The sequence below is a fragment of the Mercenaria mercenaria genome, chromosome 13, assembly GCF_021730395.1.
Source record: "Mercenaria mercenaria strain notata chromosome 13, MADL_Memer_1, whole genome shotgun sequence".
NCBI lineage: Eukaryota > Metazoa > Mollusca > Bivalvia > Venerida > Veneridae > Mercenaria > Mercenaria mercenaria.
The window spans coordinates 73609013-73634801 of record NC_069373.1 but is presented as its reverse complement, the minus strand read 5'-3'; the positions used below and the strand labels follow the sequence as shown (position 1 = coordinate 73634801).

At 35.7% G+C, this 25789-nt stretch overlaps 1 protein-coding gene across 7 annotated transcripts in view; it reads left to right on the top strand.

The window, feature by feature from the left end:
• The window catches only part of LOC128548011 (S-adenosylhomocysteine hydrolase-like protein 1), a 177139-nt gene extending 152606 nt beyond the window's left edge, over positions 1–24533 (top strand). For all 7 annotated transcript variants that reach the window (XM_053522268.1, XM_053522267.1, XM_053522263.1 and 4 more), the window contains 11 exons: positions 9440–9565; positions 11143–11319; positions 12719–12765; positions 12986–13049; positions 13529–13617; positions 15106–15271; positions 16680–16778; positions 17359–17427; positions 18453–18531; positions 19974–20094; positions 20621–24533. In XM_053522268.1, coding sequence (XP_053378243.1) covers positions 9440–9565; positions 11143–11319; positions 12719–12765; positions 12986–13049; positions 13529–13617; positions 15106–15271; positions 16680–16778; positions 17359–17427; positions 18453–18531; positions 19974–20094; positions 20621–20627 — 1044 coding nt within the window. In that variant the 3' untranslated portion in view covers positions 20628–24533. The remainder of the gene's footprint in view (positions 1–9439; positions 9566–11142; positions 11320–12718; positions 12766–12985; positions 13050–13528; positions 13618–15105; positions 15272–16679; positions 16779–17358; positions 17428–18452; positions 18532–19973; positions 20095–20620) is intronic.
• Positions 24534–25789: the final 1256 nt, after the last annotated feature.

The following is a 25789-nucleotide window of genomic DNA, read 5'->3' as shown; positions in this document are numbered from 1 at the left end:
CAACTTTTATTACCTATAAATATCTTCCCTTCTGAAACTTTCTGTCAGAATTAAAGTAACTTTGATCTGTAGCATCCTTGCATGAACATTTCTGAAGTTTGTTCAAGTAGTTATGCTTAAACAGCATGAAAGGGTATCATACCTCACTCACCAGGTACTAGCAGCTTCCACAATTGGTGCTCAGTATTAGACAATGGTTCTAGGACTGGTAAGCCTGGTGTTAATATAATGTGACTGGGTGTGGTATCATGTCACATCATCACATGTCTGGGAAATGATAATCCAATGAGGTAGCACAATAAAATTTGGCATTGTGCACACTGCTACAAGTAGATGCCATCATTTGTAAAACTGAAATGTTCTACTGGACTGCATTTATGGGGTCACCAAAGCAAAAAATTGAGAAAAACCTATAACAACCTCGTAAAATGCATGAACAAAGTCAAAAGGTCAAGGTCATGTTGAGTGACTTCAGGCCTTCATGCTCATTTTGTTTTTAAAACGTTGCATTTGGTGTATTTACAAAATAGAAATGTTGATATTATGCAAATTTCTGAGACAAGTTTTCACAGCTTTCAGAAAAAATGTGCTGATGTAAAACAAGACACCAAAAGAGCTTCTTCATATTTATGAGGATTCTGGGAAGATTGAAAAAAATGTCCCAGAAGACTTGTCTTGAAAGCTGTATAATGACAGCTCAGACCATTAAGTCTGTATTTTTTTGGAAGCCATTCATTTACACCATCCAAGTTGTTTTTTCAAGGAAGCCCTTCACTTATGCCATCAAGTTGTTTTAGGTGAGCCCTTCACTTACACCTTTCAAACAGTTGTTTCAGGGAAGCCCTTCACTTATGCCATCAAGTTGTTTTAGGGAAGCCCTTCATTTACACCATTCAAACAGTTGTTTCAGGGAAGCCCTTCATTTACACCATCCAAACAGTTGTTTTATGGAAACTATATACTTGCAATATCTAGGCAGTTGTTTTGGGGAGCAGTTTCACTTACACCATCTAAAGCCATTCACTTGCACCATCCAAACAGTTGTTTCAGGGAAGCAGTTCACTCATAACTATAATCCTGGCAATATCTCAACAAAAACGTTGAAGGTTTCCGCTGCTTTGTATAAAGTTTATATTTTGATTTTGCATATAGTGTCAATCAATGATAAAACTAGTATTCTGCTATATTATTCTGTTTAATGAAAAGTTATGTAGCAGTGAAACATGCAGTTAAATGACATATTTATCTATGTATTGATCTTGAATCAGAATGTTTCATATAAACTGGAAACAAATTTATATACATTTTACCATCTTGTTTTGCCTTGCATTCAAAATAGTAAAAGAAAAACTGAACTCCTTGGACTGAAAATTGCCCATATGGACAGTGCCTTCAGAGGATATAGGAAAACCTTCAGTTCCTGATGAACAGCCTTGTGGAACTAGAGTTGAAGTCTCATTTAGGGAGTATTAGCAATGGAGAAGCAGTTGATAAAGAAAACAAGTTCATTTAAGTCTAGGACAAATGGGTCACATCTGCTTTTGTGAATTGTACTTGTTCTTGACTTTCCTTAAATCTGTTATAATCTGTATTAGTGATACAAACTAATCACACCTGAAACATAGTAAGAGAAGATTGGAGTTCGGTGTAGATTAAGTTCATATACCATTAGACAATAATTGCTTGTAATAAGATTGTTATAGACCAGTTTTAAGTGCATGCAGTAAGTCAGTAACCTTTCCACTGTACAAGTGGATTATTTCCAGTTGTTTATTGATATGATTATAAAATATTGTGTTGACTTTCAGCACCAGTCCTCCATAACAGTTCCATATCCATTTGAGCACAGGTCCTCCCAGATTGAGACCACAACTGTTTAAGGTCAGGCCCTGAGACTCTGACAAAAGAGTAATTTATGCTGAGCTCAGGTTTTCTGTTGAGACCATATCCATCTGAGGACAGACACTCGCTGTCAAGACCATAACCATTAGGGTTGGTATAGACCTATCTGTCTCAACCATAGCCATTTAAGGAATTTAATGAATACTTGTGAAAACTTGTACAATTGAGTTAATATATGGATTTCATGTAATTAAAACAGCTGTTGTTCTTGCTGTCTGGTGGAATGAGATTGTTTTGTATTCTCACTGCCTGTAAAATGCAGACTTGTTGGCATCGCTCACTATTGTTTGTATGGTAATACATCTACACACTGTTTTCATTAGCACATATAATGCAGTTAGATAGGTAACACAAGCTTAAATATACATCTGCTTTTGTCTTAAAGTAATGACTGTTTTTCTTCACTTGTACAATAATTTGTTACTGGTGGGAAGTTGGCAGGACTGTTTTTTTTCCAATTTTACATGCATAGTGACACCAGCAACCTACATGCTACAGGGCTCATACATACTTTAATATTTTCAGTCATTTTCAAAGTACAAACCAGAAAATTTATGAAAGCTTGACGATATAAGTTATATATCAACAGCTGATTTAAGTAAGACAAATGATGTTTGAAAAATATATGAGAAGATCCACTTGAACCATTGTAATGATGAAGCTCCAAGGGAAATAGTAGCAGACAAATAAGATCCCCATAAATCCTCTTGCCCCCTAGCACTGCCTGACAGAAACTTATTATACAGTCTATTATGCAGTCACTTGGACTACAAGGAGCTTATTACACAGTCACATGGACTACAAGGAACTTATTACACAGTCACATGGACTACAAGGAACTTATTACACAGTCACATGGACTACAGGGAACATTACACAGTCACGTGGACTACAAGGAACTTCTTACACAGTCACATGGACTACAAGGAGCTTATAATACGGTCACATGGGCTACAAGGAACTTATTACACAGTCACATGAACTACAAGGAGCTTATAATATGGTCACATAGACAGAAGGAAAAGAAGTAGTCACAGGATGACCTTTACAGTGATCACAAAGTTATTTTAATGAGGTACTGATATTAAAGGGGTTAGTGAAAGTGGAAACTTAGAGAGTCATTGTGTCATCAGTCAGGAATTACTGTCTCCCTTCTATTTGAGCACTGGTCATCAAAGATATTATGATCAATGTTAAAAACACAAGTTTGCTCAGTATAGGTTAATCCTGCTGTCTGGACATTTGAGTTCGATTTCCATGGAAAAAAATAATTTCCTACAGAATTGTTGATGGAGATTTGTGTGTCTAAAGAGTGTACTTGTCAGGGTTTCCAGTGGCTACTCTGTGTCTCATTAATCACAAAAGTTGTGCACTATACATTCTCCAGTCCCATCACTGTGTGAAGTATTTTGTCTTCTTTAATTCTCTGTATTCTTAGAAATGGTAAAACCCCAGGGAAATTTATCTCATTGCTTCCCTGATAATGGCAGAAAGTCTCCAGGGTGTCATTGTCACGATTTCTTACTGTTAAAATTCTGTAAGGAGAAAATATGTATATCACTTTTGTATGAAGACCTGGTCTAAGGAGAATTGCATCTTCCAGCAGTAGTGAACATCAGTTTCTCTAATAATTTTAATATGTTATTTCTATATTATTTGCATAATACCACAAACAAGCTTGATAATCTGCTGAATACCATCAGTTAATTACTCTTGTTTTGGCCCTTTACACGAAATTGTGAAAATTGACAGTATCGGCTTAGTAACTTAAATAGTTCTTAATTAATGTCCACCAAACTTAGAATGTTTATGCACATACTAGCTTGGCCAAGTTTGATAACCAGGTGGATAGTCTTTGTTGTTGTGGAGTTATGACCCTTGAATTAGTTGATATTGAGAAAACAGACTACTAATCTGCCCAATAAGTAAAGTATTATAAAAGTCAACAGTACAAATGTATGATGCTGTGATGGGCATATATCCTGACAGTTTGCTGCTCTGATTAGAAATGTGAAGTCTGAAAGATTTTTGACTTCCCCAAAGTTGTCCAATAATGAAGATGTTGCATGTAGTGGCAGGAAAACAAATGAAACAGGACAGCTGGTGTTCCTGCTGTCTTTGGGAATGAGATTGTTTTTGTATTCTGTTTAGTTGATATGAATTCTGTCTGCCAGTATGTTGCAGATTGTTGGCATCACTCACTATTGTTGATATGGTAATATATCTACACACTGTTTTCATTAGCACATATAATGTAATTAGATAAGTAACATAAACTTCAGTATGCATCTGCTTTTGTCTTTTAAGTAATGACTGTTTTCCATCGGCAAGTGATAAAAGTAATCAATAATTTGACAAAGACAAGTGATTTTTGATAAATCTTTGAGAAGGTCCATGGAAAGCATGTTAACAATGTAAGCAAGGAGAATAATAGTAGACTATAAGATGTCCAAAAATCCTTTCAACCCTAGCACTGGCTGAAAGGAACTGTATTATATAGTCACATAAGCTAGAAGGAACTGTATAATACAGTCACATGGACTACAAGGAGCCATATACAGTCTTATGGAATACAGGGAGTCGTATTATAGAGTCACATGGACTGCAAGGAGCCATATCATACAGTCACATGGATTACAAGGAGCCATATCATACAGTCACATGGACTACAAGGAGCCGTATCATAGAGTCACAGGGACTACAAGTAGCCGTATCATACAGTCACATGGACTACAAGGAGCCATATCACACAGTCACACGGACTACAAGGAGCCATATTGTACAGTCACATGGACTACAAGGAGCTGTATCTTGCAGTCACATGGAGTTTAAGGAGCCTTATAGAGTCACATGGACTTCAAGGAGCTGTATCATGCAGTCACATGGACTACAAGGAGCTGTATCATGCAGTCACATGGACTACAAGGAGCCATATCACACAGTCACATGGACTACAAGGAGCCATATCACACAGTCACATGGACTACAAGGAGCCATATTGTACAGTCACATGGACTTCAAAGAGTCATATTGTACAGTCACATGGACTACAAGGAGCTGTATCATGCAGTCACATGGACTACAAGGAGCTGTATCATATAGTCACATGGACTACAAGGAGCTGTATCATGCAGTCACATGGACTACAAAGAGCGGTATCATGCAGTCACATGAACTTCGAGGAGCGGTATCATGCAGTCACATGGACTACAAGGAGCTGTATCATACAGTCACATGGACTACAAGGAGCTGTATCATACAGTCACATCGACTACAAGGAGTGGTATCATGCAGTCACATGAACTTCAAGGAGCTGTATCATACAGTCACATGGACTACAAGAATCTGTATCATGCAGTCACATGGACTATAAGGAGCGGTATCATGCAGTCACATGAACTTCAAGGAGCTGTATTATGCAGTCACATGGACTACAAGGAGCTGTATCATGCAGTCACATGGACTACAAAGAGTGGTAACATGCAGTCATATGGACTACAAGGAGCCATATCACACAGTCACATGGACTACAAGGAGCCATATTGTACAGTCACATAGACAACAAGGAGCCGTATCGTGCAGTAACATGGACTTCAAGGAGCCGTATCTTGCAGTAACATGGACTTCAAGGAGCCTTATCATACGGTCACATGGACTTCAAGGAGCTGTATCATGCAGTCACATGGACTACAAAAAGATGTATCATGCAGTCACATGGACTACAAGGAGCTGCATCATGCAGTCACATGGACTACAAGGAGCCATATCATACAGTCACATTGACTACAAGGAGCCATATCATACAGTCACATCGACTACAAGGAGCAGTATCTTGCAGTCACATGGACTACAAGGAGCTATATCATACAGTCACATGGACTACAAGGAGCCATATTATCTAAAGAGTGCACTTGTGAAGTTTTCCAGTAGCTACTCAAGACATACATGTATTTGTCTAAAGAGTGTTCTTTTCAGAGTTTAAAATGGCTACTCTATGACTCAAGACATATGTGTCTAAAGAGTGTACTTGTCAGGTTTTCCAGTGGCTACTCTATGTCTAAAGAGTGTTCTTGTCAGGGTTTTCAGTGGCTACTCTTTGACTCAAGACATATGTGTCTAAAGAGTGTACTTGTCAGTTTCCAGTGGCTACTCTTTGTCTCAAGACATATGTGTCTAAAAAGTGTTCTTGACAGGGTTTCCAGTGGCTACTCTATGTCTCAAGACATATGTGTCTAAAAAGTGTACTTGTCAGGTTTTCCAGTGGCTACTCTATGTCTAAAGACATATGTGTCTAAAAAGTGTACTTGTCAGGTTTTCCAGTGGCTACTCTATGTCTTAAAACATGTCTCTAAAGAGTGTTCTTGTCAGAGTTTCCAGTGGCTACTCTTTTACTCAAGACATGTGTGTCTAAAGAGTGTACTTGTCAGGTTTTCCAGTGGCTTCTCTATGTCTCAAGACATGTGTGTCTAAAAAGTCAGGTTGTCAGGTTTTCCAGTGGCTACTCTATGTCTCGAGACAGATGTTGTCTAAAGAGTGTACTTGTCAGGTTTTCCAGTGGCTACTCTATGTCACAAGACAGATATTGTATTAAGAGTGTACTTGTCAGGTTTTCCAGTGGCTAGTCTTATGTCTCAAGACATATGTGTCTAAAGAGTGTTTTTGTCAGAGTTTCAAATAGCTACTCTTTGACTCAAGACATGTGTACTTGTCAGGTTTTCCAGCGGCTTCTCTATGTCTCAAGATATATGTGTCTAAAGAGTGTTCTTGTCAGGGTTTCCAGTGGCTACTCTTTGACTCAAGACACATTTGTTTAAAGAGTGTACTTGTCAGGTTTTCCAGTGGCTACTCTATGTCTCAAGACAGATGTTGTCTAAGGAGTGTACTTGTCAGGTTTTCCAGTGGCTAGTCTATGTCACAAGACAGATGTTGTCTAAAGAGTGTACTTGTCAGATTTTCCAGTGGCTACTCTAATTGTCTCCAGGCATATATTATCTAAAGGGTGTTCTTGTCAACGTTTTCCAGTGGCTACTTTATGTCTCATTAATCACAGAAGTTGTGCACTATGTTCTCCAGTTCTTTCAATGTGTGAAGTGTTCTGTTTCTTCATTAATCCTCTGTATTCTTAGAGATGGCAAAACCCCAGGGAAATTTATATTAGTGCTTCCCTGATAATGGCAGGAAGTCTCAAGGGTGTCTTTGTCAGGATTTGCCACAGTTAAAGTTCTTTGAGGAAGGAATAATGTTTATGGCAGTATGAATGATACATTAAAGACCTTTTCTGAGAGGAGTTTCATTTTTACAATCATGAACATTCTGTTGTTATCTTTACAGAAAGTTTATGCAAATTGATGAGAAAATCAGAAAATCCTTTAAAATGCTGCAATGCTGCCATGCCATGGACTCTGAAGGTTTTTAGTTGACACATATTAAGCTTATGCAACTGAAATAATTTTGGCAAGCCCCACTTACAGTACTGTGCAACATATTGGAAAGTTTACAGAGTGTGAAACACTATAATTTTCTTTACACATAAAAAAATGGGTGCCAAAAATATGTGATATTTGGCATCAGTGCTCACTTTCAGAGTTACAACTTTCTGCACACAAATTTTTGGTACTTTATTAGTAAATTCTAATATTTCTGATTTTGAAAGTTTTATCTTGCGTATGCAATCAAATTTGATTGCGGTTTTGTTTTAGCTCACATTTTGGCCATTGAGTAACTTATGACCACAAATTAAAGGGCACCAGTGTTATTTGTACACACATCTAGTTCAATCTCACTTGCACTAACAGAGTATAATACACTCCTCCTCATCCAGTTTAGCTGAAACTCATTGGAAATGGCAATTTCCTTCATGCCATACACATTTACATTTATGATATATAATGTTTTGTGTGATGAAATTGCTAGTGGTATCTCGTTAATTAATTGAAGTAAGACCTATTTTATTACTACCTGTTTATAGACAACCTGTTTATAGTATATAGTATATGATATACACTAACTTGATGATGGCATTTGCCATTGAAAGCAACTTGATTCAGTGAATATATGTGTTAATAGGTTCAAAGCCTCGTTATGGGAGCATACTATACTATAGTCAAAGCTGTATTCAGTAGTCAGCAAAGGGAGAGGCATAGCATAGCTGCTTAAGTCAGGTGAAAATTAGAACAAACAATTAAGATGACTGTCTGCTGAAGGCAAGTGCTTACTTAATACAGGTGGTCACTAAAGCAGGTTTATCTGTATACAGAACGTTGTATAGAAACATGAAAGTGTATCTCTACCCGGTAATTGTTCAGTATACATAAAGGCAACTGTACTGGAGTTTTGCTGATAATTTACATTTGTTTACCCAACAAAGGTCAAATAACATATACCACATGATACAGTGCAGTGGCAATAACCTATATATTAGAACAAGGAAAGCAATTAGGACTAGATAATCTTTTTAATTTTTTCCATCATTTCTCTTCTTTCTTGGTGCTGACAATCTATGTTTTGAGAAGAAAAGGGGCATAATTATACAAAATTTTAATAGCCTCAGGAGTTATCTACTGTGATCAAAACATAGGGTCTGAACACAGACTTGAAAACAAGTTAAATCGATTAGATACATCACTGCTATCAAATCTTGATTTACCACAATCTAGACTTTGATCTATCAGCTATAAGTGCTATCCAATCTTGTTTTACCATATCTTAAACTGTTCTGCCAAAAGCACCAGTAAATTGCATTATCATGATATATTTGTATTAGCCAGTATCATAAATATTGAATCTAATAATCTCTCCAGTGAAATGTGTTATAGATTTTATACAGAGATACCAAACAGTTTTATATAGATATATCTTGCTATAAAAAGATCACTGCTAATAACTGTGTAAATGCATTGTCATAGAAATCAGAAATCAGCATTAGCAACTTTGCATTGGTCTCTTAGATTTCATCAGATGTCTTCATAGGAATGCCTCTTGTCACAGCAGTCAATCTCTCTGTGTCTATATATTCATCAATGTTTCTTCTTACAGCATTGATGTTTCTGCGGTGTCTTTTATAAGAGAATTGTATCTTTCTACTGGAATACCCCATTCAACAGAATTGTGTCTTTTCTACAGGAATGTTCCTTTCAACAGAATTGTCTTTTTTTCACAAAAATGTCCCTTTCAACAGAAATGTCTCCTGTTACAGAAATGTCCCTTTGAATAGAATAGTCTTTTTCTACATGATTGTCCCTTTCAACAGAAATGCTCATCTTACAGAAATGTCTCTTCTACAAGAATGTCCATTTCTACAGAAATGTCTCTTGCTACAGTATTGTCATTACAGGAATGAGTATTAGCACATGTTACAGGAATATTAATGCCTCGTGTTATGGAAGAGTCTTGGTGCAGGAATATCACTTTCTCTAGAAATGTCAGAGTTTTCCTTTTCTTGTTGCACTATATTCTGTTGAGATTTTTTTGCAGGAATGTCTCTTGTTCACGTGGGTATGGAATTGATGTAAAACTAGATATGTCTTGTTAATTTCAGAATGAGGTAGCAGCAGCTCTTGCAGAATCAGGTTACCCCACATTTGCCTGGAAGGGAGAGACAGAGGAAGACTTCTGGTGGTGTATCGACAAATGTGTCAATGCTGACGGCTGGCAGCCAAATATGGTATGTTTTTCTGTGTATTACAAATAGTTTGTCACACTCAGTCTAAGAGTATTTTGTTAAATTGGTCTATGAATCTTTTATTATAATCAGTCCATGGGCCTTTTTGTTTGCACAGTCCATGAGTCTTTTAAACACTCAATCAGTGGTCTTTTGGTACACTCAGTCCATTAGTCTTTCAAAAACTCATTCCATGGTGTTTTAGTACCCTCAGTCCATTGGTCTTTCATAGTACTAAATCTATGAGTCTTGTTAAATCAATCCATTGCTGTGTGGTATGCTCAGTCTGTGTGTCTTTTTTTTAAACGAGGGTAGGTGGGCTGCGTGCACTTAAATTGTCTGCTCTCTAACTTGAGCAGTTCTTATCCAGTTATCACCAAATGTGGTAACTATATGGGCATAATATCTCAGGTAAGATTGATAAACAGCAGCTGTGGAGTTATGGCCATTGAATTGCTAAAAGTAGTAAAAATTGACAATGTCTTGAGAGTTCTTATCTAATGTCGACTAAACTGAGTCACAATGTTTATGGGCATAACATCTCAGCCAGGTTTTGTACCCAGCCAAGTTGACCCAGTGGCTCTGCAGTTACAGCCCTTGGATTTACAGTGTCAAGTCTCTTACTTGAGCAGTTCCTATCCAGTGTTTACCAAATTAGCCAGAATTTTGATAACCAGAGGGTTTTTTGGGTGCTCAGTCCATTGGTCTTTTATTAGTTCAATAAATGAGTCTTTAGTTATGCTCAGTCCATGAGTTGATAAAGCAGTCCGTCTGTCTGTTGGTATGCTCAGTTCATGAGTCTTGATAGATCAATTCATGGGTCTTTTGATAAGCTCAGGTCACTAGTAATTGTGTATAATTGTTATGATCGATCCTTGGGTCTTTCGGTACTCTCAGTCCATGGTGAAAGTTTGTTTTTCATAAATCATTTCTACTCCGGTCCTGAGGATGTGAGAAAATTTGCAAAGTAAAACTCATTTTAGAAATTTCTAAATAATTTAGTAGCTTCTTCAGCAAAGAAAATGAATTAGAATTTATTTGTCTTAGGATTGCCTAAATGTCTATTTTTGATTCTGAAAGGAAATGACAAACTTAAATTGAATAAAGGAAAGTGCCAGAAACATTTAATCAAATCAAGTTTCTCACAAATGTGTATTTTATTGCTTTAGAAATATCTTCATGTTAGAAATGGAATTTGACAAAAATTGCTATATCATCTTGAAATGATTTTGTTCTGTAAAAAAGTGAGTCTTTACAAAATGAGTACATTAGTTCCTACAAGTTTTTAAGACGCAGTTTTATAGTATTTAACAAGTGGTATACAGTGCAGGTATAGCTTTGAGGCGATAATGTAGGACCTTTTACGATTTCAGGACCTATTACGATTACAGGACCTATTATGCTTTCAGTATTCTTTGGCATACATTGTAGCTCAGACGAATTTGCTTACAGGGAATAACCATGTATGTGTTCTATTTCCAGGATGGTGTAAATTTTAATCATTTATGCATTTTTGTAAATGTATATTTTAAAATCAAAATAAGATATTGGTATGATAAGCTTTTGTTCACATTTTGCAGATTTTGGATGATGGTGGTGATGCCACCCATTTGATGTTGAAACGCTACCCAGCCCTGTTCAACATGGTGAAAGGTCTGGTTGAAGAAAGTGTGACAGGTGTTCACCGACTTTATCAGCTCTCCAAGGGTGGAAAACTCACTGTTCCGGCAATGAACGTCAATGACTCAGTAACCAAGGTACAAATACTATGGAAGATTTTTATATTCTCAAGATCTTTAACAGAAAATGAAAAATAGAACCCATTTGAACCCAACCAAAAAACATTTCTTGTCATAATATCTGAGAGACATTCAGCTGGTGAAAACAAAAGTAATTAAAGAGAGAGTATTTTTGAATATTGGCCCAAGTCCAAGTGTATAAAACTGTGTATAGAAATCAGTCTCAATCTCCAGCATCTGATCGGTTATTACTGAGTTCAAACTTGAAATTGACCAATGGAAGGGCAATATTTTTAGACTGGTTCCTGGTTCCAAACCATAGTTTTGTAACCTTGAACACTAGGTCTGAAATTGAGACAGACTTGAAATAACCAAGTATTCAGTTTGCCATAATTGAGGTTAAAACAAGTTCTTATTGCTGGTTGTTTGCAGTTGTGGGAGCTATATATAGACTAAGTTTCAGTAAAATCTAATGAAGATATAGGAAAATGTAGTAAATAGAATATCTCAATGCTTAAAAGCTCTGTTTTTCAGACATAGATCATTGTATTTAAATTGTTAATAGCAGATTGCTCCAGCTTAAGAATTTCATTCTTTTCTGGGGATAACGTATAAATATTTTACATATAACCATTACTGTATTGCTATAGTGTCAGGAACTTCGGTGATTTCAAGTATTTTCCAGATCAGAGTTTAGCACTAGAAGTATATAAAAGTCACTTCTGATTTGTTTTATGAATGTCTTTCAGACTTCATAAACATTAATGAGGGGAAAATAAGTCTGCTCTTTGTAATAATTAGATTGGAAATGGAAGGTTATTGACAATTTTTAAGCTTGTGCATGTGTGATGTTGTGGGAGTTGTAAAATGTGCAACTAAATCATATAAAATGTCTAGGCTATTGCGTAGAGGTTAATTCTGTTTGTGTTTAATTTAGTGTGGAGGGGTGGGGGAACTACTTTGTAAGGTATTGTTTTACTCAGTTAATTCAAGGCAAAAAGGAATCAGGTTTTTTACTCAAACAACGCTTGGTTTTAAAAGCTGTTACTTCAGCATATGCAGTGTCCAAAAATATTTAGACAATATCTTCCATTCTAGCATAAAACTGCAGTTGTTGTCACTTTTCGGAGGTATTTTGTTACGAGCTTTAATTGTAGAAAAGCTTTAGCGCATATTCATTTTGTGTAATAACAACTTAAGGAACCCTCAGAATGCGTTTGTACTGTACCTTACCAGGCTTGGCAATCAATGCCTGGGGATTCGGCAGATGTTATAATATGAAAAAATGCTTCATCCCTACATTGAAAATAATCTATTTGCGAAGTAACAGTTTCATACTTGTTACCTTATTTTATTACCTGTATGGTATATAAACACAATGCAGTAAAATAGTAAGCTCAAATTTCATACATTTCAGACAAAGTTTGACAACTTGTACAGTTGCAGAGAATCAATTTTGGATGCGTAAGTTTCCTCCCTTGTAATCTCTTTGAATTTTCCATACTGAAATAATCCTACTTTCTGAATTTTAAAATTTCGGCTGTCATTAGCATAACCCGTTTATAACAAATTTTCATTTGAAGTTATTTCTTATTACTGAAAGTTCTGTATACTCTTAAATTTCCTCATGTATACTATGTTGGTCTCTTTGACAATTTTAATGAAAGTTTTTCTTTCTGTGTAGGTTGAAGAGAACTACAGACATCATGTTTGGAGGAAAGCAGGTGCTTGTCTGTGGATATGGTGAGGTACGTGTTTTTGGAGTAACAAAAATAAAATTTCCATACAAGCTAATAAACAGTGATTTACAGAAATCTCCATAGTGATTTGATGAAGGACATATTGTAGGAAAAAAGTTGCTCTACATCTCTGAACCATTGGAGACAGTTGAAAATGAATGACAGCATTAAGCATAACTGAAGAAATTTGAGTGCAAATTTAACTACAAACAAACCAGTTTCAGTTCAGAGTTAAAGATCTTGCTTTGAAGTAATAGATGATTTTCTGTCTCTGTTCCTGTGCCTGTCTTCAGCTGGTATTTTCTATCGTATTTATATAAAGTAAAATACTGATTGTTTGAAGTCATAAGAGGTTGAGCAAATTGTTGAAGTTATACTATTGTTATATGATGTTTATACTGTGAAATTAGACTGCACAATTTGCCTGCTTTCTGTTGCTATTTATATCAATAACAATTCGACATTGATTTCGATATACTGTATTACAGGTAGGGAAAGGTGTATCATCAGCATTAAAAGGTTTGGGAGCTATCGTCATGGTTACTGAGATTGATCCTATCTGTGCTCTGCAGGCAAGGTGAGTACATCACTGTGTCTCATTGCTTAAAGGTATCCCTGGCCAAGTGGTAAAGGTGCCACACTTCAACTAGTTGTCCTTTGCCAAATCTTGTTTGAGCTTGAACAATGTCAAAATGTATTCATACATCCTCAATAATTCATCTTGCTTGAAGATTGTTTGTGCTTCTTCACAGTTGTTGGTTCCTGCTCAAATAATGCATCCCAGGGTACTTTGGGGTATCTTTTGCAAATAGAGACAGAAAGTTTACAGTTTCCATACAACCATAGCTATAGTTGTGACGGTGTAATGTTAAATCCAACGAAACAAAGCGTATATCCATAGCTATAGTTGTGTCGGTGTAACGTTAAATCCAGGGAAACAAAGCGTGTATCCATAGCTATAGTTGTGACGGTGTAACATTAAATCCAATGAAACAAAGCATATATCCATAGCTATAGTTGTGACAGTGTAATGTTAAATCCAACGAAACAAAGCGTATATCCATAGCTATAGTTGTGACGGTGTAACATTAAATCCAACGAAACAAAGCGTATATCCATAGCTATAGTTGTGACGGTGTAACGTTAAATCCAACGAAACAAAGCGTATATCCATAGCTATAGTTGTGATGTGTAACGTTAAATCCAACAAAAAGCATATATCCATAGCTATAGTTGTGACAGTATAATGTTAAATCCAGGGAAACAAAGCATATATCCATAGCTAAAGTTGTGATGGTATAACGTTAAATCCAATGAAACAGTGTGTATATCCATAGCTGTTCCAACAAAACAAAACAAACAGAACAAATCAGTTTATATTGTCCGTGGCTGGGTGGTTAAGATTGCTGACTTCAAATCACTTGCCCCTTATCGATGTGGGTTCGAGCCTCACTCAGGGCGTTGAATTCTTCAAGTGAGGAAGCCACCCAGCTGGCTTACGGAAGATCGTGGTTCTACCCAGGTGCCCGCTTGTCATGAAATAATGCAGTAAAGCTGGAAAGTCGCCATATTACCTATAATTGTGTCGGTGTGACGTTAAACCCAACAAAATAAAATAAATAAAATGATTTCTTTTCAGTGTAAAGGTATGTGGTATAAACAAAATTAATGTCGATTTTCTTAATTTTTTGAGCAAGGGAAAAAATGTGGTCTTGTCCTTTGCCCATGAATAAGTTGCATCGGTCCAACTTGACCAGAATCTCGGTGAAAAAAATGCGACCTGTACTCATATGATTACGGTATACAAAAGAGGGAATGAACTTAAAATTTATTAACGGTGTTATGTCACATACCTTTGTAAATATTTTGGGCAAAAATTTGAAAGAGATAACAGTCTTAATTTTCTTCCTTTTATAGGTCTGTCTTTATAATGTTAGTAATAAATTTGAAAAAGTGTTTTTCTAACAACAGAAATATGAACTTTATTTAGATAATAGCATTATATATTTTAACAAAGAGTCACAGAGGTTGTAGGATTCAGAAATTTAAATGTTTTTTATTTCAGCATGGATGGGTTCCGTGTTGTACGAACAGACGAGGTTGTGAAGTCAATAGATGTGCTGATCACATGTACAGGAAATAAAAATGTTGTTAATCGCGGTCACATGGACAGAATGAAGACCGGATGTATTGTGTGTAATATGGGACATTCCAATACTGAAATTGATGTGGTACGATCATTTTGCTTAAATGTTATAGCAATATCTTGTAGCTGTGGTTTATTACAAAAAAAAAAGAAGTTATCACTAGGAAACTTGAGCCACATACCTATACCTTTCTGTTGGTGAAAAGGTCTATTGGTGATCTAGTTGTAACAAGCTTGACTGTCAGTCCATAGGTCTGGGGTCCTTATCCTGGTACAGGTTGTAACAAGCTTGACTGTCAGTCCATAGGTCCGGGGTCCTTATCCTGGTACAGGTTGTAACAAGCTTGACTGTCAGTCCATAGGTCCGGGGTCCTTATCCTGGTACAGGTGTAACAGCTGACTGTCAGTCCATGGTCCGGGTCCTTATCCTGGTACAGGTTGTAACAAGCTTGACTGTCAGTCCATAGGTCCGGGGTCCTTATCCTGGTACAGGTTGTAACAAGCTTGACTGTCAGTCCATAGGTCTGGGTCCTTATCCTGTACAGTTGTACAGCTTGACTGTCAGTCATAGTCCGGGTCCTTATCCTGGTACAGGTTGTAACAAGCTTGACTGTCAGTCCATAGGTCCGGGGTCCTTATCCTGGTACAGGTTGTAACAAGCTTGACTGTCAGTCCATAGGTCCGGGGTCCTTATCCTGGTACAGGTTCTCTAAATTTCTGAGATGCAGATCCACCCAGTAAGAGGCCATTACAGATTCTTTGCCTGTGCTGGTGCTGTGCTATAAACTTGACATGTTAAAGAAGCAGACTCTTTACAGAGAACCAGGCATAGTTAACTAGGCATGCTAGTATCTAATAGATTTTCTCACTCACTCTGTCCCCCTTTTCAAGTTGCTTTATGTGTATACTGATAGAAGAATTTTGCATCTTGAGTGGATGCCTTTATACTTGAAGCACTATGAAAGTGTTTATCATAAAAAGGTTGCCATATAAGTCTGGTGTAATATGATAATAGAAGGATCTTTTGATGCCAGTCATTTTAAAGCCTGTAGACTTCAAATAGGTATTCATAGCTGTGGGTTCAAAAACATTCAAGCAATGTAAAATTCTTTCACTTGAGGACGTGATCAGGCTGTATTATGGAAAGTTAGTGGTTCTACTCAGATGCCTACCTGCCATGTCTCAATAATATCCTGAAAGTTGGTCTTCCTTTACCGTGAAAAGGTAGTACCTTAAACTCTAGAAAACACAAAGTCATAGTGTGTAATGAAATGATCTGACAATAATTTTAGCATTCACTTTAAGTTCATATGCAGACTTAGATATAACTGATCATGCCTTGAAATAAAATTTTGAATTCACCATTTCAATATTTGTCTGTTTGTGAAGTTCGTTTGCAGGACATGTCATGTTGTATGACACATTTTCATGGAATGGGATTGTGTTTTTACCGTACAGACTTGTAAACATAATTCATCTATTTCCCCTTACAGAATAGTTTGCGGACTCCTGACTTGACTTGGGAGAAAGTTCGCTCACAAGTGGATCATGTTATCTGGCCCGACGGCAAAAGAATTATCTTGCTAGCTGAGGTGAATATCAGTTTTGACACAAACCTCTTTTACTTTGTGAAGAAATTTTAATCAAAGATTTAGATGCAAAGCCTTAGCTTCTAATGTAGAGGTGTATGTTATGAGTTTTCATAGGCCATGGTTAAAACAATCATTGTTAGAAATTAGCATACTTTTATCTTAAAATGGTATGCCATATTAGTTACGCTTTAAACATGTTTTGTTATGAATTTATAGTAATCAGGATTTTATTTAAACTTATAATTCATGTTATGCAAGGAATTGACGTAAGAAATATAAAAAATGTAAATTGTTAAATAGTTGAAAAATTGTTAAGTAGTCATTTTAGCCTGCTGGTGGCAGGTGGTTTTGCCTTAGCGACGAAGATCACCTGCAAGTCCATGCAGGCTGGTTATGAACTGCTGTTCAGTAAATTTTCAGTGAACTTCCCTTTGAATAAGAAGTGGTACTGCCCAAATTGAATGATGGACTGGTCCATTTCCGAAATTTAGCAGGGTAGAAGTTAAAATGCAGTTTTACCTCGAATATATAGAGGAAATTTTAAGAAGTAAGGATATTACAGTGAACATGTATTTTTCAGGGTCGTCTTGTAAACTTGAGTTGTTCAAGTGTGCCATCGTTTGTTGTTTCAATAACAGCTGTAACTCAGGTAGGTGTGGATATATGTCGACATGGATATATGCCGCCTCTAATACATGCCCTTCATATAATGCATCATAAAAATTTAGAACAATAGAAACATGTGGCAAGCAGCTGGTTAGAAATCAGCTAATTTAATTTGGGTTTTCCATTGACATTTTTTTTTTCTCCTGTATATAAATATATATATATATTTTACTTCAGAGGCAAACAACTTAAACAGTTAAAATTTTGTTTTGTTTCCAACCAATGTAACTTCTCTGTTTTAAATATATTTTGTATTTATTATATGTTTGATTCGAGTAAGTATTCTTATAATGGCAACATTTAATATAAACTTCCAGATGGACTTTGCCATCAGACGACAGACGAAATTCGGTATTTCCGTCCTTATTTCAAAATTACCAGTGACAGTCATTTTTAGCTCATCTGATTTTTTGAAATAAAATGATGAGTTATTGTCATCACTTGACTGGTGTTGGCATCGGCGTCGGCATTGCCTGGTTAAGTTTTATGTTTAGGTCAGCTTTTCTCCTAAACTATCATAGCTATTGCTTTGAAACTTGCAACACTTGTTCATCATCAATAGCTGACCCTGTACAGCAAGAAACATAACTCTATCCTGCTTTTTGCAAGAATTATGACCCCTTTTGGACTTTTAAAATATCAGATTTCTTGGTTAAGTTTTATGTTTAGGTCAGTTTTTCTCCTTAACTATCAAAGCTATTGCTTTGAAACTTGCAACACTTGTTCACCATCATAAGCTGACTCTGTACACCTAGAAACATAACTCCATCCTGCTTTTTGCAAGAATTATGGCCCTTTTTGGGCTTAGAAAATCATGGGTAGGACAATTTATCTATTATACAAAAAAAAATCAGATGAGCGTCAGCACCCGCAAGGCGGTGCTCTTGTTGTAACTCGCATTTCCAAACTAAAATTTGAATATTCTTTTAGGATTAGTCAATTTAAATTCTATAAGACAACTGCTGTCTAGAGAAAGTATAAAAGAAAGAGAATTGATTTACTTTACAGGCACTAGCTTTAATAGAACTATACAATGCACCAAGTGGAAGATACAAGCAAGATGTCTACCTCTTACCAAAGAAAATGGGTTAGTAACATTTATTTTCATGGATTATTGACAGGATTTCATTGTGCTGTGATGAATAGCTAGCAGTGGGTTTTTTTTTCGGGCCAATTTGGGGCCCAAGCCAAGACTGAATGAAAACATCAACATTTGAAACAAAGGCAAGATGCTAATTTGACAGGGTGCTGAATAATTTTCTCCTAGTTGGAAAGTTTGAGTGAAGGGAGGTATTCGAGGGAATTAAGCTGGACTGTATTCAGGACATGTGGCAATGAATTGTTTTTAGCTCACCTGAGCCAAAGGCTCATGGTGAGCTTTTTTGACCGGTCAGTGTCCGTTGTGTGTTGTCCGTTGTGCGTCCGTCAACATTTTCTAAAAAAATCTTCTTCGTGAAAACCACTGGGCAGAATCACACCAAACTTCACAGGAATGATCCTTGGGTGGCCCCCTTTCAAAATTGTTCAAAGAATTGAATTCCATGCAGAACACTGGTTGCCATGGCAACCAAAAGGAATAACTAAAAAAATCTTCTTGTCCAAAACCACAGGGCTTAGGGCTTTGATATCTGGTGTGTAGCATCATCTAGCATGTAGCATAATCTACCAAGATTATTCAAATTATCCCCCTAGGGTCTTATATGGCCCCGCCCCAGGGGTCCCAAGTTTTACGTAGACTTATATAGGAAAAAAAGTTTAAAAATCTTCTTGTCTGAAACCATATGACTTAGACCTTTGATATTTTGTTTGTAGCATTGTCTTACGGTCCTCAACTAAAATTGTTCACAATGTACCCCTGGGGTGAAAAGAGGCCCTGCCTTGGGGGTCCCATGTTTTATATAGACTTAAAGAGGAAAAAATTAAAAAATCTTGTCTGAAACCACACAAGCTAGGCTTTTGATATTTGGTATGATGCATTGCCTAGTAGTACTATACCAAAATTGTTCAAATTATGCCACTGGGGGTTTAAAGAGGCCCCGCCCCGGGGTCACTTATTATATGAGTTATATAGGAAAAAATACTTGAAAAATTATCTGATCCTATTTCCAAGACTGTTTAATAATAATTACCTGATGACCCTAAGTATTATGATGTCACTTGACTGTGATCCTATTTCCAAGACTGTTTAATAATAATTACCTGATGACCCTAAGTATTATGATGTCACTTGACTGTGGCCTTTACCTGCTGACCTACTCTCTTGTTTTTTAAGATACAGCCTTGAAATTTGGATGACATGTACAGTTTTGCACACCGATCGTAAAACTGAAATGCATCGACTATGAATGTGACCTACTGACTTTCTTAATTTTAACATCAGTTTGACATTTGAAACGTGTTGCTCATATTACTCAGGTGAGCAGTTCAGGGTCATCATGACCCTCTTGTTAATATTAGCTTTTCAGACTTTTATTCAGTGTACCAGTGCATTTTCTGAATTATTATAAATAAGACCTATTTACCTTACAGACGAGTATGTTGCTCTCCTACACTTAACCACATTTGATGCACATCTCACCGAACTGACAGATGAACAAGCCAAATATCTTGGCCTCTCCAAGACTGGGCCATTCAAGCCAAATTACTACAGGTTTGTTCATTTCACTATTTTGTCTTGTTTTCAGTCTGATTATGGAGTAAAAAGACACAAAAATACCATCTTCCTGATTTAGTCTGTACAATTAAAAAGGTTCTTGGTTAACATAACTTGTGTTCTGTTTCAATGCTTGTGGATCCAAACTGGGTCAGCACTTAAAAGTCATAAATGTGAACTTAAGTTAAACTTAAGTATTCAGTTTGTCATTTACCTTGTTTCAAGTACATGTAATGATGAAATTTCGCTGAGCAGTTAATAGATCTAGAATGCACTTTCATACAAATTTTCAGTAGAATCTTTTTTTGAAAGCAGGCAGTGACATTTTAAATTATTCCAAGTAAGTATCAGACTTTAAATGAATACAGGCCCAATACCAAAGTTATCTTTTAACCATGCAACAGTTTTATTTTGCATTTTAACTAAATAAAGTACTATTAAAAGTTTGATATACATGGTTCCAATGTAGTTACAGAGGTTTGCAAGCAGATGTTTGAATAACCATTCTCTTTGTATGTTTCAGGTACTAATTATAGTATAGCATAGGAAAATAGATGATTGGAGATCCTAGATTTCATTCCGGGTCTAGATACATTGCATATGCATCATACAGACTGGATTTCCAAAAAAAGCTTCAGACTGAGTTACAATCATCAACACATATTAGTGCATTTTGACATCAGATGCAACCAGACATTTTTTCAGTAGACTGTTGCACAAATTATTCTAGACTTGTATACAATTGTATTTTTGACTTCAAGACTGGTCTTTATTCTATAGACTGGAATACAGATATTTTAAAGACACAGATTATTCATTAGCAATCATGCAACTTAATTTATTGTCTGCTCCTCGCTTTTTACAGTTTGCAGTAAAAAAAAGTTTATAAAAGGAAATTTGTACAGAATGAAAGAACTGACATCGGCACCGTCTCTGTGATTTTGATTTTTTTTTTATTTTTGACACACTGTTCTAGATTTTATCTTTGTGTGTTTTTTGTAAATTTATTATAAATTATTATGAGAATGGTTATTATCTTTACTGCATTCCATTGCATAGGAAGATGAAATTTTCATAACAGTAAAATTGATTTCATGCAACTTGTAAATTAAAGGTTACGCACTACTAAATGTTCAGTGAATTTGTAGAGTAATGAATGTTTGTGTTTTTCACTTGCAATAAACATATCATATGAATCTCTATATATGCTACACATCTGAAAATCTTTGTCAGATGTGTTGAAGTTTTGTATAATCAGAGCTTAAAAAGTAACTGTAATAACAGGTGTACGGCTTTATATTTAACACAGCATAGTTTTAAAGAAATTAAGCTGAAGCTAACCACAGAGTTGTGATCTTGTTCTACGATTTTATTGACCTTTGGTACTTAAATCTATAATTAAACTGCAGTACACAGGGTTAAAGGCATATTTCAATCTACTTCAAAGTACAAAATGTCAGTAGGAATGCAAAGTTGATATGCTGTATATTTTTGAAAATTCCATACTTAATAAGATGTAAAATGATTTTTTTTTACATAATTCATTGTTACTAGGGCTGAATGAAACATATAAGAATCATGTGTATATATTTGCATATATTATCAGGAATTTCATACGGTTCCTTTATAGGTTTTTGTGTAAATAATAAGTATGTTATATATTGGGACTACCAGTTATATTGTGTGAACACTTTGTTCTGTTTTACATAGTTGAAAATATACATGTAAACATTCTGTTAGTTTTCCTTTTGTGTTAACTGTAGTGGACATTTTCTCCTTATAATGTTGTTCCTATGTTTCCCTTTGACTTTTTTGCCTTCAGTTTAAACAGAATAAAGTGTTTCATATGTACGTAGTCTATAATGAGTTCCTTTTGGAAATAAGATTTAGGACGGATAATGTGAACATAGCATATTAACGGAACTGATAATGTGAACATAGCATATTAACGGAACTGATAGTGAACATAGCATATTAACGGAACTGATAATGTGAACATAGCATATTAACAGAACTGATAATGTGAACATAGCCGGTTAACAGAACTGAAAATTTCTGTAGATTGGTGAATTTTTGTAACGGTTTTATCTCACGATGTGACAGGTAGGAGACTGACTGATGCTGTGAGGAATTGGCACTTGGTATTTATCTGTGTATTTATATCTCTCTTTCTTTTCTTAAAAGTTTTTAATTTGTGTGCCACTGTGACTGGAAAAAATAGCAAGAATAAAATCCTCCCTATCTACAGGTTGCATGTTCATGAGATGGGTTAAGACAGTGTTATTTCTAGGCAGTTATTGCAGTGCATGTTCATTTTCCAGCTTAAAATCATGGTGATACTACAAAATTTATTTTTAAGAATGTGAGTAAACCTTTGGAAGTTCTATAACTTTCAATTTAGGATATTTTTTTAATCACTTTAATATAAGAAAATAGGAGTGCTCTCTGACCAGTAGAAATTCACTGTGCATTTATAGTCTTACATAATCGTGTTTCACCTTTCATCATGAATATGTTAATTTCACAGGCATGAAATTTCGTGGTTTTGGCCAAAATGATTTACTAGTGGGGATATGAATTTTTTGATTGCAGCTTATGCAGGTAAAAAAAAAAGGGGGGGGGGGGGATTCTTCTCGTCTCCTGCAATACTAAAGAATTTCTCAGAAACTGATAAATTTGGCAGCAATTCTTTGGTTAGTTTGTTTTTGTTGCAGCCATTTTAATGGTTTGATGTTGCTGTGTTTCTGCGGGTGCTGTTCCCAGGCTTGGACTTGAGCAGTTAATATCAGCTATTGAACATTTTGGTTCTATACTTATTTTCATATTAAGGGACTGGATTGTGATATTAATATTTAAGTGGTTGCATTTTCGTATGTATATGTGTATCCCTTTACACAGCACTCGGCGTATGAGGTGTTAAAATTCAGAATGTTGCAATTGACATTACACGGTGAACATGAAGTGTAAAAGTAAACTTTTGCATTTTTAAACATGTAAACATGAAAAATTTTAACAGACAGCTATTGCTATGTATAGGGATTTACTACACACACATTAACACATATGAACTTGCAACTCTCAGTTGTCTATTATTTTGAGTCGTAGCTCAATTACTTCTTCAAGATTTTTTTATCTCGTTCATGACAGTTGTAGACTATGTTTATTTAATTCTACGTTAATACATGAATGTAGATAATTATATTGTACTACATGTATACCTATGTTTGGAAAAGAACAAGAGCTGTATATTTAATGTATTCGGAATAGTATTCAATATTTGTGCCCCTGAAAATTTTTTGGGAAGGCACTTGGATTTGCCTTTGTCCATCCATCTGTCTGAATTATAGTCATGCATATCTTAAAATGTATTTCACCTAGTCATCAAACCTCACAGGATTGTTATTCAATGTGTGAAGTTGTGCACCTGGTGTTCGCATTGGCAGACCAGAGTTATGGCACTTGACTTACAAAAATAAGTGGCGGAAGTAGGAGCACTAGTGTCCTTTGGACACACGTCTGGTTTATCTGTATTCTTTATTATAATGTGTTTCAATGCCTATAGCCTATTAACAAAGTATATAAAAAGTAAAAACCGTAAGAAGGAAAAAGCCGCAACATCTATTAAAGCTGTACACCAATTTTGGCCAACTTGCATCGACAATTTTTTTAGAAGTATTTTATCTGACAAAAAATTCCTTTTTTAAAATTTTGATGTTTTCTTTAAATCTGTAAAAAATTGTACGGTTGAGCAAAAAAAGAAAACAGAGTTAACATGTTTTGTTTACATCAGTTTACATCTTATGCGTACAGCTTTAACTAGTAAACTGTTAGGGGTTTTTTGTCTTTAATGAGATTTTCTTTCTTACTTAAATATTTTGATTTTTATAACAAAATATCTGTTAATGGTTGATTATGTGCAATTATTGTTTTTGCAAAGTAAGTTGTATCAGAATCTGCGTTATCTGAATCAGCAGTTGTTAGAGTGCTAATATAGGCGGCACAGGTGCTTTAATTATGACGCTGAGGCGACGTTTTGTGATAATCGTATCTCCAGGGAATTTCAAGTGAAATGAAGAAAATAGGGATTTTTTTATCATCTGTTAAAAATCTTGTTACATGAAGTATATGTAGTTTTGAAAAAGTGTTTACCTTATAAAATCCATACATATTCAAGTTATTTTGGACTTATGTATTCATATAAATTTTGCAATAATTTATTTTTTTATCATCGCAATCTTTCAATGAAAGATATCTTGATATGTCAAATATGAGAATGTTATTTAGTTAACTTATATTTACATACATTTTCACATTTTACCATTTTCTAAACAATTTGAAGTTTTTCTAGAATATCACAAGTCATTAGATTATTGAAGAATTCTTGGTTAGATTTTGAGATTCTGTAAAAACCAGAACAATAAAAATAAATAAACATTTTTGTTGTTTGTCTATTTATACTATAAGAAATCAAAGCACTGAAAATACTGATAGGATGATGCTCGACAGTCGAAGGTGCAGCTTAAAAATGGTCATTGAAATGTTTATATCTGACATGGTATCTGTTTGCTCGATAATGCTGTTTTTTCACAGTATTTCAGTTTTGTAACAAGTTATCCTAATCTGGCGAGTGTTCCTGGCTCCTGTATCCATAACAGTTGATCTGGGTGTTGTGCATGACAAGCTATGCCATGCTGGGAAATATTTGAGCAAATAAAATATTAAAAATCCTTGATGGATGGCAGACTATAAGACCAGACAGGAAAAAGAACTACTGAACATTCTCAATATGGGAAATATGTGTCAAGAAATTTTAAAATCCCTAGAAGGATAAAAGTTATGGGCCGAACAGGAAAAAAACTATTGACTATGACCTCTCGAGTGTGACCTGGACCATTGGGCTACAAGTCTAGGTATTGCACATTACATGTCATCGTACAAAGATTCAACAAGAGCTCTGTCAAGTGGGGCAATCTACGCCCGAAGGGTTACATCAGAGGATGGGAGCAAAAGAATTTGGCTGTTGAAGCCCAAAAGACGGAAATAACAAAGGGAAAAAAATCCACAAAATAATATTCAAAGTCCACAAAAAAATTCCTTTATATTTTACAACAAATGGAAGTAATACTAAAGGGACATGCAAATGACACTCCGTCTCATGATGGTATACAATTGTGCTAGGTTAATCAAAATCCCTCTGTGCATGAAAATGATATGCTTCTGACAGTCATTCTTGAATTTGACCTCTAAGTGTGACCTTGACCTTAGACCTAGGGACCTGGTTCTTGCGCATGACATTCCGTCTCATAATGGTGAACAATTGTGCAGTTTCATCAAAATCCCTCCATGCATGAAGAAGATGTGCTCTGGGGGCATTCCCATAATATGTCCCATTTTTCAAACTGGCGTATAAAAAAAGGGATCTGCCAAAAAAAAAAAAAGCAAGAGCACTGCTATACAGAGCAATATACACAAAGCAGTCATATATGACCTTTGATGCCAAGTTTCTTTAAAATCCTTCAAGCAGTTACAAAGCGGACAGGAAACAAACTGATATGACCTTTGACCCCTAAGTGTGACCTTGATCTTGAAGCGAGACATCCAAAACATGCGCTCTGCACGTCTTCTCGGTGTGGTGAACATTTGTGTCAATTTTTTGAAATACTTCAAGGAGTTCAAGAGTTACAGAACAGAC